This window comes from Lepeophtheirus salmonis, chromosome 3 (genome assembly GCF_016086655.4).
Source record: "Lepeophtheirus salmonis chromosome 3, UVic_Lsal_1.4, whole genome shotgun sequence".
NCBI lineage: Eukaryota > Metazoa > Arthropoda > Copepoda > Siphonostomatoida > Caligidae > Lepeophtheirus > Lepeophtheirus salmonis.
The window spans coordinates 27,224,040-27,236,088 of record NC_052133.2 but is presented as its reverse complement, the minus strand read 5'-3'; the positions used below and the strand labels follow the sequence as shown (position 1 = coordinate 27,236,088).

General features: G+C 35.8%; 1 protein-coding gene across 1 annotated transcript; it reads left to right on the top strand.

Moving 5' to 3' along the window:
* The first annotated feature begins 1,133 nt into the window (after positions 1–1,133).
* LOC121114317 (uncharacterized) lies at positions 1,134–3,987 on the top strand. The gene is made up of 6 exons (XM_040708242.2): positions 1,134–1,271; positions 1,783–2,892; positions 2,947–3,117; positions 3,352–3,375; positions 3,439–3,630; positions 3,691–3,987. Exons 1-6 carry the CDS (start codon positions 1,199–1,201, stop codon positions 3,864–3,866), a joined length of 1,746 nt encoding a protein of 581 aa, XP_040564176.1. The 5' UTR covers positions 1,134–1,198; the 3' UTR covers positions 3,867–3,987.
* The last annotated feature ends 8,062 nt before the right edge of the window (positions 3,988–12,049 follow it).

Genomic DNA, 12,049 nt, shown 5'->3' with positions numbered 1-12,049 from the left:
AGCTGTCTTGTGCTTTGATGAGATGAAGCTCCCGACTAGTTTACAAAGTGGGGACTCAAATCATATAGTAGCACTTGATTTTGATTTTATCCCCATTGTTGTCACTCATAATATGGTGTTTCATTATGTAGCTGATTGACAGCAACCACAAAAATAAACAGCTTTGTTTTTTCCCTATGTCTCTAAATCAATAGTAAAAAAGGCAACGTGTGTGTGATATCTCCTTCGTGTAGGTTTCAGTGTCGAGAAGGCTAGAGAGACCCTTGACATCTCTATTCGGACTGCCTAAAACATCAAGAAGTCCACTACATCCCCATACATCTAAGGAAAACACCAACTTAAGCAGCAAAGATATGACTGAGTTCTGTCTGGCCTCCTTGTGGGTCTCCCCCAGCCCTTACCTCCACCCACTAGACTGCTTGGGATGTCTTGGAAACAATATCCAAACTACCTAACCGACGAACATGTGTGTTAGTGAAGTCAGAAATGTATTTTTAGAAGACTGTAATTGCTGTTTAATTGAGAAAATACAGAAATGAGATCATCGCAAAATATACAACATATGCATCCCAATGCTTTTTATGTATGAATTGAATAGGTAGATTAATTCTCAAAATTCTAGTTTCAAAATATTTTTTGAAATGAAAATAAATACTAATTTTTAATTAGATTCCTTTATAAAAAACACTCAAACTAATATAAAAAAATAAGGCAATATTTTTGATAAGATCGCTAGACTCTGTTATTTATATATCTTACCAACATATCTATGTAATAGTGTTGGGTCCTTGAAAGTGTTTTTTTTAGTGTACCAAACTAATTGGGTTCATTAAAAAAGTTTGGTTAGAATGATTTTCTCCAAGAAAACTTCTGTTTAGATCGGTCCCAATGGAAAATTTGGTTTGGATTAGTCTTTCAAAAAAAAAATAAAAAAATAGGTTTGGATCGCTGATGTAAAAAGGTCAGTCTAAAAAAATCACTGAAGTCAAAACATAAAGAAAAAATTATTTTGAACAGAGGTGCAACACTAATATCTTTAATGAAGCTAAATTAATTATTCTTTGCTCAGATTGGTGGAGCTATTTTTATGAAAAAAACAAAAAAAAACAGATGGAAACTAGATGTATCTGTAAGCACTATATAAAAATCTATTGTTTCCATCATTTTGTATCACTCGAGAGCAATTCACTCTGGAAACATGAGGTCCTTGACAGTTATCTTCCTGATCGTGGCTCTCTCAGCCTTATTCCCTGAGAGCAATGGGCAAATACGTATGTATTTAATAGAGTCTTCTATACCATAAGGAGGACATGGATTTGAAGGAAATAAGTAATTGAATCCTCACTGATAGTTTTTTTTCCAGTGGACTGAATATGCCACCCTATTACCAAAATGTTCTTCTTGAGCCACTGTTTGGTGCTTATGCTTAGGTGGACTGCTTTGGGTCATTGTTGGGCTTGAAGACCCATAACCCAAACTATGTTTAGTTCTATGGACTAATTAAAGGAGGTTGTCCCCTTCAGCTTTTCCGGTACATGGCCCGCCCACCCTTCCTCCGTCCTTTCCTCTTAATAGAGAAATACCCATAAAAAAACAATTTTTTACCAATCTCCCAGTTTGGGGGTGGGAATGGTGTTCCTTGGCGTTTATACTCTGCATTTTTCTTCCATTAAACGTTATTGGTTTTTTATACAAACAAAATCGGCAGGGGATCAATTACTTATTTTTTCCATTGTATTCAATTACATCTAATATACAGCTTGCTCTTTTCAATATAAATAGTGAAAACAACTCCAAGTCAAGGTATAAAGATCACAACAGATCCAAAAGACGTTACAACCACGACATCAACCACTACAACAACAACTACGACAACCACTACAACAACAACGACTACTACGACCACGACAACAACAACTACTACAACGACGACCACAACTACTACGACAACCACAACCACTACTACAACGACAACAACCACTACTACAACAACGACAACCACAACCACTACTACGACCACGACAACAACAACTACTACAACGACGACCACAACTACTACGACAACCACAACCACTACTACAACGACAACAACCACTACTACAACAACGACAACCACAACGACTACTACGACCACAACGACAACAACCACCACTACGACGACAACAACTACTACTACGACCACAACAACAACCACTACTACGACGACAACCACGACTACTACGACAACCACAACGACGACTACAACAACTACTACAACAACAACGACTACAACAACAACAACCACTTCTACTACGACCACAACGACAACAACCACCACTACTACTACGACCACTACAACAACCACAACGACTACTACGACCACGACAACAACAACTACTACAACGACGACCACAACTACTACGACAACCACAACCACTACTACAACGACAACAACCACCACTACAACAACGACAACCACAACCACTACTACGACCACGACAACAACAACTACAACAACGACAACCACAACTACGACAACCACAACGACTACTACGACCACTACTACAACAACAACAACCACTACGACAACCACAACGACTACTTCGACCACAACGACAACAACCACCACTACCACTACGACCACTACAACAACCACAACGACTACGACGACCACGACAACAACAACAACTACTACTACTACAACAACAACTACGACGACCACGACAACCACAACGACTACTACGACCACAACGACAACAACCACCACTACTACGACCACAACGACAACAACCACCACTACTACTACGACCACTACAACAACCACTACAACAACCACAACGACTACTACGACCACGACAACAACAACAACAACGACGACAACTACAACAACGACAACACTGACCCCATCACATGGTATTTATTCATTCATCTCCTATTATCTTCCTATCATCATATTTTGATTTTCAGCTTGTTTTACCGTGGATAACAAACCTTGCATTTTCCCATTTATTTATAAAGAAAAAGTTTCAATATCCTGTACAACAGAAGACTTTGGGGATGTAGCATGGTGTGCAACATCACTCTATGAATCAACGGGCCACGTATTTAATTATTCAGCTTGTGCAGATAATTGTACAGGTTAGTCATGACTCCTAATTGTATTTAACGATGGCATTTCCACTCCAGGTCATGAAAGAAAAATTCCATGAGTAAACGGCACATAGCTTATTAAATAAAAAGCACCGCCCTAAATTACTAATCAAATAATCCCACCCTAAATTTTCTTGCATGTCCTGGATTGAAGGACTTCTTTGATCCCAGTATATGTTATAATTTCTTTTTCAAACATTTTTCTTTTTCATTTCTTATCAGTTGAATTTACCAAACCTCCAGAAAGTAAGTGATATCCTAGTTCATGTCTTCCAATAATATACTTATTTTTCAAATATTCTCCTTTAGCCTGCAAAACGGTCTCAGGAGCTAATTGCACATTCCCATTTAAGTATAATAATGTGGAGTATGACAAGTGCACCAATGTTGGAGATACCAAAAGTTGGTGTGGTATTTCATTGTACAAGGATACAAATGAAGTGGATACCTGGGGTTATTGTAATTCTGCATGTGAGCCTGGACCTACTCCAGATCCAACGAGTAATTAATTTTTATTTTCTGAGATTCCAAATATTTGTTGTTTTTTTAAAATATTTCCAGGGTGTCTCACTGTCGAAGGACAGGAATGTATCTTCCCATTTCAATACTATGGAACTCTATTTGAAGAATGTTCAACTTCAGACAATAGTGGAAGGCCATGGTGTGCTACAACAGTTGGCACCAACAATGAGGCCATAGGATGGGGTATCTGTGCTAATAGTTTGGCCTGCAAATAATGTATATTCTGCGATTGATGATGGATTATTTTTTAAAAATTGAAAAACTGTTTTTAATACAAATAATTAACTCAATTGTCAGGGAATGAGAAATTAAATACACAAATCAGAATAATTCAAATGCTACTATGTCGATAATATTCAGAAATGAATCATCATATTTTATCAGGTATCCGAGATAATTAATAAGGTGCAGACTCGAATTTGTGACGGATAAAATTGTTATTGAACGTTTAATAGTCATATTTTGCCAACTTTATAATTCATTTAATCCAATAGAATTAATTTTAATATACTTTTGAGGCCCTTACATAGACAGTCCTATTCAAATACATAAAACATAAAAATATGAAAGTACGACAAAACTAAAGCAAATCCGACTTCCGACAGAATCGGATGGTAGTTCTACATTGAATTACTCCCCGGGTGAGACACCCTACAATTACTCTCCTGACCAATTCCCTGAGACTTCGGGATGATGGCTTTTTGAACGTTTGATAAAATTCATAAGTGAAATCAGAAGGTTTAAACTTTTTCTTGTAGTCTATAATATATTTACTTATTTCATGTTGTGAGATTGGAAAATGCTCCATAATTGTTTTTGTAATATGACTTGTGCGTGTTGAACAATTTTGTTGACTTCATCAGCCTGTTGTCCTGTTCATCTTCTTAAGTGGATCTCTCATAGCAGCTCATTGATATCTCATAGGATTTCATTAATCTCATTTAGTCATATTCCTTCTGGATTCTCTTCCTCTTCGTGCCACCAGAGACTGTTTTTGCGTCGTGGTGTTAATTTATAAGAGGGAGTATCAGCTTTTTTGAGATTGAGTATGGCAGCTAAAAATGATGCAAATCCGAGCAAGAATATTCCTTGTTTCATAATAATCCTATATTCGTTCAGAAATAATTTAGAGTCTACAAAATTAAAAACTATTTTCTATAATAATTAATTTAGATTATGAGTTCACAAATATGATATACAGGGAGCGGGGATCAAATTGTCGCCAAAATATTTTTCTACAAAAAACAACACAAAATATACATTTTTTAACTTATTAATTGAAAATCAAAACTATGACGAGCATATAGGTATAGAGTAGCCATTCATTCGGTATAATCACCGTTGGTATCAATAACAGCCTCAATACGGCCTCTGAACCGGTTGCAGGCTCTTCTGACCATCTCATTATCCATGTTCCCGAATACATCCTTGATGGAGTCCATTAGGCTGGCCTTGGTGCTATGGGGATGTCTGGGGCTATGTCCAACGGATTAAGGTTGGGAGAGTTAGGAGGCCACAAATCCTTGGTTACGACGTCATAACAGTTCTATGTTAACCACTGCATGGAGATTTTGGACACATGGTAGGGTGCAGAGTCCTGTTGCCACACCAAGGGCCTGTCTCTAGCCACCCCTTGGATCCAGGGCTGAACTACCTTCTCCATAACATCCAGGTAGATCTCTGTATTGACTTTTAGACCCGTTTCAAATATGCAGGGAGGCATAACATGACCTTCACTGCTGACCACCCCGAACACCATGACCATTGCAGGGAACTTGGTCTTCATTACCTTCCTCACATGGCTGGTGCAGGTGGCTATCCACCTGTTGTTCTGCTTGTTAGCCTTCTGATCTTGACAGAAATTATTTTCATCAGAGAAAAACCACAGCATCCCGGGCTGCTTTGTGTGCTTGAGCGTGTTGAACAATTTTGTTGACTTCATCAGCCTGTTGTCCTTTGCCTTCTGGGTCAAGATCTGGCCCACCTGCATCTTGTAGCTCCTGCACCTTAAATCTCAGATACACAGTCCCTTATTGTTTTCTCATGTCAGCCCAGATCCCTCGCCATAGCCTTCATGGACCTGGTAGGGCCATCCTCAACCATCTTCTTCACCTTGTTGACAAAGTCGGTGTCCCGGACCTTCCTGTTGGCACCCTCCTCCTTGGGTGCCCTCTTTATGGTAGCCTCAACATCCCAGGTGTCCTCTAGCTTCTTACGGATACGCTGAACAGTCCGTAAATTCACTCCTAAGGTTGAAGCAATCGTTGAATGGGAGATTTCCCCTCCATTATTAACCAATGCCATGACTACGGCGGACCTCAAAAGCTCCTCGTTCCACTTATAGCTTTTTATCTCCGCATATGATGACTGCATGATGCTAACCGAACAACGTATCGTCAGCTGACGAGAACAGCTTTCCTATTTGGTAACCGGTTTTTTATTTGATAATGTCGTCTTCAAGTTATCAAGGTTTAAAGTAGGCAACAATTTGATCCCCGCTCCCTGTATATAAGTAAAAAGTGGCTATTTGTTCACTGAGTTGAAGTGATTGTATTTTTAATGCTGGCCCGTTCATTTTTAACTGGTAGTGCAAAGAATGAATTTTCTTTTTGTTAGCAGTAGTCATTATTATTTAATTCCTGAGTAGTGAACATCCTTTCCTAAATAGATTAAGTGCTATTCAAAATATGTTACAACGTTCATGTGTGATCATAAAAGACAGAGCGTAACCCTTAGGATTTGTTGCAGAGATATAATTGTAAGTCCATTGATGGACTCCGAGTAACTCGACATCGGAGTAATTCTAGCAAATGTCCTTTGTTAATATCCATTTTTCCTTCCTCTCTTGCCACAGCTGATTGTGGCTGATCTAAAGAAACGGTATGAATATTATTCTTTCTCTCCTCCAAAATATTCTACAAAAGGTTAGGGTTACCATATTGATTTTTTTTTTTTTTTACATGCCCATTCCCCACTATATTTTTACCATTGGCAGTTACTGAATTTATTCATACTCTTTGCTGAATGAAGTTGAAAGCACAAATCTTTGCTGCAATTGTGGGCTTGTAAGAATTATCGTTCTTCTTAACCCTTTGGGTTTGTCGCAAATTGTATTTTAGCCACCAGATAAAGATGATATGTTCCTCATTGCTTTTACTTTTTAAATCATAAAAATATCATTTATAGCCATAAGCTTCTGTTTTTGTGGTCAATTTATATACAACCAATAACCTTCAATGACCTATTCAATATACGTAAATACTTTTGAAGCTAAAAATCTTATATAACATTAATGAATATTAAATTTTTAAAGCTATTGTTTTTTGTATTATGAAATAAACTTATTTTATATGTTGACTATCTGTTTCATTTATTAAATAAATATTTATACAATATATCCATCTTTGATCTCAAGGACGACATCTAAAGACATTGCAAGTAATTCCAATTGACGCCTTGTGCCTTTTATATTTTGATGACACTCTCTAGAAGCCTGGTAATTGATATGTGGACAAAAGTTATAGTCCAGCGGTCGAGGTCTTGGCTTTAGGGATTGCACTGGCACGGCAAACATATTGGAGGCAAGCATGTATGGCAGTAAAAAAAATGACGGTGAGGGTGCAGGAGGCAAAAGAATGCAAGGCGAACATGTTTGAGCCAAAGCTGTCTGTCACTGGACAGAAATAAGGTCTTCATCTACAGCTATTGTACCGACTAATATAAAGATGATATTCTTTCATGCTTTATGATTAAAAACAGTTGATAATAAATAATTGAAGAATATAATATATAAATAGCCAATGCAAAAAATAAAATTGAACCATGTAGAAAAAGAAAACTGTAGACAAGTGTGACAAAATAAATTGTAAATAATACAACCGCTCAAATATATGCATTGTGTTTACCCTTGATATTCACTAATTAATTTCATACTAAGAAATACAGTTTTTAACTGGTTGGGGCAATTTTATTCAAGTCAGGATGTTGCTGAAAATTTAGACAAGTAAATCGGGACTAAATTTGTCCACACGGCAAGCACCCTCCGCCAAAATACTTGAATTAGTGTTTCTAAAAAAATAAACAAATACAGATCCCACCTGTCTGGAGAAGAAAACACTATATACAAACTAAGTGTACTGTGGGTATATGAGAGATGAGCTCACAGAAATTTAAAAAAATCAGCCAGAAATTGAAAAAAATGAAAGCTAACTGCGTCAAAAATTATAAATTAAACCCTGATTAGGCTCGAGTGTTATGGGAGGGATGTGGTTGAAAACAAAATGGAGATTGCCTTGAATAAAGTACTGCCTCTAGACACTTTTCGAAGCAGGCCTAAAAACTGCCTTGAATAAATATAACACCATTTTATAAAAATTGAGAGCATCGTTTTACCAGTATATTGAAGCCTTGTAAATTTTATGACAGCTGGGATTGCCTGTTTTGCTTTTAGTAAGCTTAAGTATTGAGAAATAAAAAGCATTATTGAGTTTTTAGTAGGTTGGACTTTTTATACTAAAATGAACAGGAAAAACATGAACGAATGAATTGGGAATGGAAAGTTTTTACAAAATGAACGAATGAAAGAAAAAAGGGTGAATGGGCCTGAATTTATCAGACAGTACAATTTATAGACTTTGATTAATCAAATTTTGAGTATAGTAATAAATGTTTAAATAAAGATATCATCATTTCGAATTTAATAAGACCATAAATATTCCAAAATTTCACATGCCTTATATTTCTCGAGATATCATACTAATCCAGTTTTGTTAGTCGATGACCATGAGTCATGTCCAATCGGTATTTATGTCTTATTAGACGTGACCTATATTTTGGCACTTAAAAGATTCACAAAAATCTTGGTGGTGGATTTAACCAATATACAAGATTACATAAAAAATCTTAATTGATATGTCTAATAAATAATCTTAAATAGAGACCAACTGACTCTAATTCTAATATAATAGTTTGGGGAAAAAGTAATTTAATATTTTTCGCTTTATTTCCATACTTTATAAGAAATGTTACAATCATCCAATTTAAATCCAGTATACCCCGTTCTGTTTAATAACTTGTTGTCACAGAGAATCCAAATTCGTAATGGCTGTCTCGTAGAAACCTTTGTCCCGATTGGCATGAAACTTGGAAAATCCAATTTTCTCAGGCCTCACCCTTAGTCAATTTACCATAGACAGGAAAAGGTGGTAGTTACTAGGTGCCAGACCTTGACTGTGGCTTGGATCCATAAGACCTTCCCATCCGAGCTCCCAGAGCTTCTGGTGCGTCATTTGGGAGGTGTGTTAGACTTGGTTGTGATTTTATTTGGTTATGATTTTTTTTTGTATTTTTCCTTTCCACTAAACAAATTCCTGTAGAAGGGGATTGGTAGGCCTTGTTGTAGGAAATTAGTAGTGCGAGTCATGTAATTGGCCCTTGTATGAAAAATTCAGTTCGCAATATTTCCTAACAAATCTTTTTACCTCGCCTATTGAAGTTAGGCCATGTTCTAAGGCGTGGGTTAAAGTTGAGTTGTTCATTAGTACCTAAGGCAATGAGAGTACTAACGACTGAACTTTCCCAAGAAACTATCATTCTATACCAGTAATTACCCAAGATCTTTATTATTTTAAAAACTTCCTTCGGTCAAGAAAATGTTATGTCTGATAGTTCATTTCCAGTTGCTCTTTAAAACGTGGTTTTGATTCTTTTTGCCCAAACGTCTACGCCTTTCATGAGTCTTTTTAACTAGCTAAGGTTTAGATTTTTCCAAAATACTTCTGCACCCAAGCCCTAGCTATTGAGTAAGGTATTAATGCGGTTGTTAGAGATATACTGTTGTTTGTCTACCTAGACAAGGTATTTCTAGGAATAGTCTATTATCTTGCATGTTTTTTGGAAATGGTGTGTATCTCAGAAGATAGACAATTTTGGAAAATTTGTCCCAGATTCGGAGTTTTTCTAATTTTGTAATATTCAGCAAAATATATCTGTAGACTTCCTTTGTCACTGTCCTCACAATTTTTTCGTAATTCTCTTTAATGGCATATTCGTGGGATATTGACGAAAACACAACGCCACAAGTTGGGGATCTTGTTGTAAAAATTGTAAGATCATCTGCGCATAAAAGAGTCTTAAATGATTTATTGTTAATTTTTATAACTTTCACGAGATGGTTCGAATCGATTATGCAATAGGGATTGTTAATGGCAATCAGAAACAATGAAAAAGCGAGAGGATCGCCTTGTTTGCATCCTCTTACTATCAAAAACTTTCCTTTGGTATTTGATAAATTTAGTCTTAAAAAAGAGTCTCTAAGGCCACAAGATATCATACTGATGAATGTAGGAAGAAGTCTACTACTGTATAATTGACTCACTATGAAGTCATGACTAATCAAATCAAAGGCTTTTCAGAAATCGATTAACAAGGCAGCAATGTTTGTTCTGTTTGACTTAGCAATTTTGATATCCTCTTGAAGGAATCTTGGAATGTCTTCTGCTAACTGGCCTTTCATAAAGCCCGTTGTACTAGAGGTATGATCAGATAGAGAGTTAATTCTTTTTTGAAGAATTCCAATGAGGATCTTGTACGATATGTCAAGGAGTGTGATAGGTCAGTAATTAAAGAGGTTGAGAGGATCTTTTCCCTTTTTGGGAATTAGTGTAATGATATCAGTATTCATGAACTGGGGCACAACTCCGTGTTGAAAAATTTACTTGTGGACTTTTTCTGAGACTTCGGGATGATAGCTTTTTGAACGTTTGATAAAATTCATAAGTGTAAAATTTTAGCTTCATAAGCCCAACAGTCTGGGTACCTATATAAGTCAAACACACAGGGATTACTACAATAATATAATAGTGTAGCTACTGTTTTACGTCTCAGTTCTCATATTGCAAAAATTAAAGAATCCAAAAAATCAAAAGGAAAGACTATGAAGCAAAAAAATAAATTGAATTGAAGAAGCCTCTATTACAAATTTCTAAATACTTAATAAATAATGAGCTAGGCACTATCAATAAATTAAAGAATTCCATATAATCAGATGAAATTTAAAAAAAAACTAAGTACCCCTCCCCCCCCAATAACCCTGCGTACACCCTTTAACAGGGTTACCAGATTGCATTTCCTTGAATCAGTTTGGCATAGAAAAAATAGATTCAGCCTTCTTTGTACAATGTGTCCAAATTTGAAAAAAAGTGTTTATAATAGTTTTGTTTTATAAAACCATATTTCATGAAATTTTGTAATGTAACTGATTGTGTGGCCCAGTAAAATATTTCAAGTCGTAATGCGGTCCATTATATTAAAATGTTAGACATCCCTGTTATAGAAATTTTGATTGGTTTAAGAGGCACATATTGGGCCTAATAGGGGGGGGGAGACCTTCATTACCCTAAAGAAACAATTTTACTCACATAAGTTCCTCGTAAGGAACCATGTCGGACGATTTGCTAAAAACAAAATATAGACATGGCATTCCATATCAGCACCAACCCCCTTATTAACTTTGTATTTAAATCAATTAGGTAATTTTACCTATTGCATCATTAAAGAGACCTTGAAATTGATTGGTTAGTGGGCTCAAACCTTGCAACAAATATATTATCCTTCATTTAAGTGCAACACAAAGGGTTCTTTGGAAAGCAACTCCCACTGAGGACTATGGAAGGAGCATTGATATTATTCTCAGAAACACAATATGACATTGGAGCTCTATCTATTTTTTTTTCCCCCATGGAAGTTTACTTTTCCTTGGCATTTGAAAATCAACTTTACTTATTCAAAGGAATTCTCAGCATTTAAAGGTATGATAGATAAATCAGAGGATTAAATCTATTGAGTAATTGGGTGGATCAGATTATATCAGCAACCTCCCAAATAGCGGATGGAAGAAAATGTAGAGTGTCAATTTTAAATAGCCACATTGTTTTGAAATATTCGATGTAGAGATTGTGGCAAATTATTCAAAACAATTAGACACACATTTTTGGAATGTCCACAGTCACATATTTAGAGATCATTTATTGGTTTAACCCTCAGGGATCTGTAAGAAAATAATGTTGATATTATTACTATATTTCTATTTGGTGTGTCATAATTATTCTTACACATTATTTGCTATCTAAATAGAGGCATTAAAAAATATATATTTACGTTTTTTATTGTTTGTCGTAAATCAACATTAACAAGAGTTTTAATAGAATTGACAATAGCAATCATAATTGTTTTTGAAAAAGTATATTTTATGCGAATAACTGATAACACTTGTCATTAATGACAATATGGATATTTTTTTAATTTAGGAAAAAAAATGCATTTTAGAAACACATATCTACAGAGCGTCTTCATTTGACGTCAACATTTTTGATATTAGTCATTTTGAGGTACTAAATAG

Coding starts and splice junctions, on each gene's coding strand:
- LOC121114317 (XM_040708242.2), top strand. CDS start 1,199: ATGAGGTCCTTGACAGTTATCTTCCTGATCGTGGCTCTCTCAGCCTTA. Junction 3,118..3,351: donor TTGTGCAGATAATTGTACAG/GTTAGTCATGAC, acceptor ATTTCTTATCAG/TTGAATTTACCAAACCTCCA. Junction 3,376..3,438: donor ATTTACCAAACCTCCAGAAA/GTAAGTGATATC, acceptor ATTCTCCTTTAG/CCTGCAAAACGGTCTCAGGA.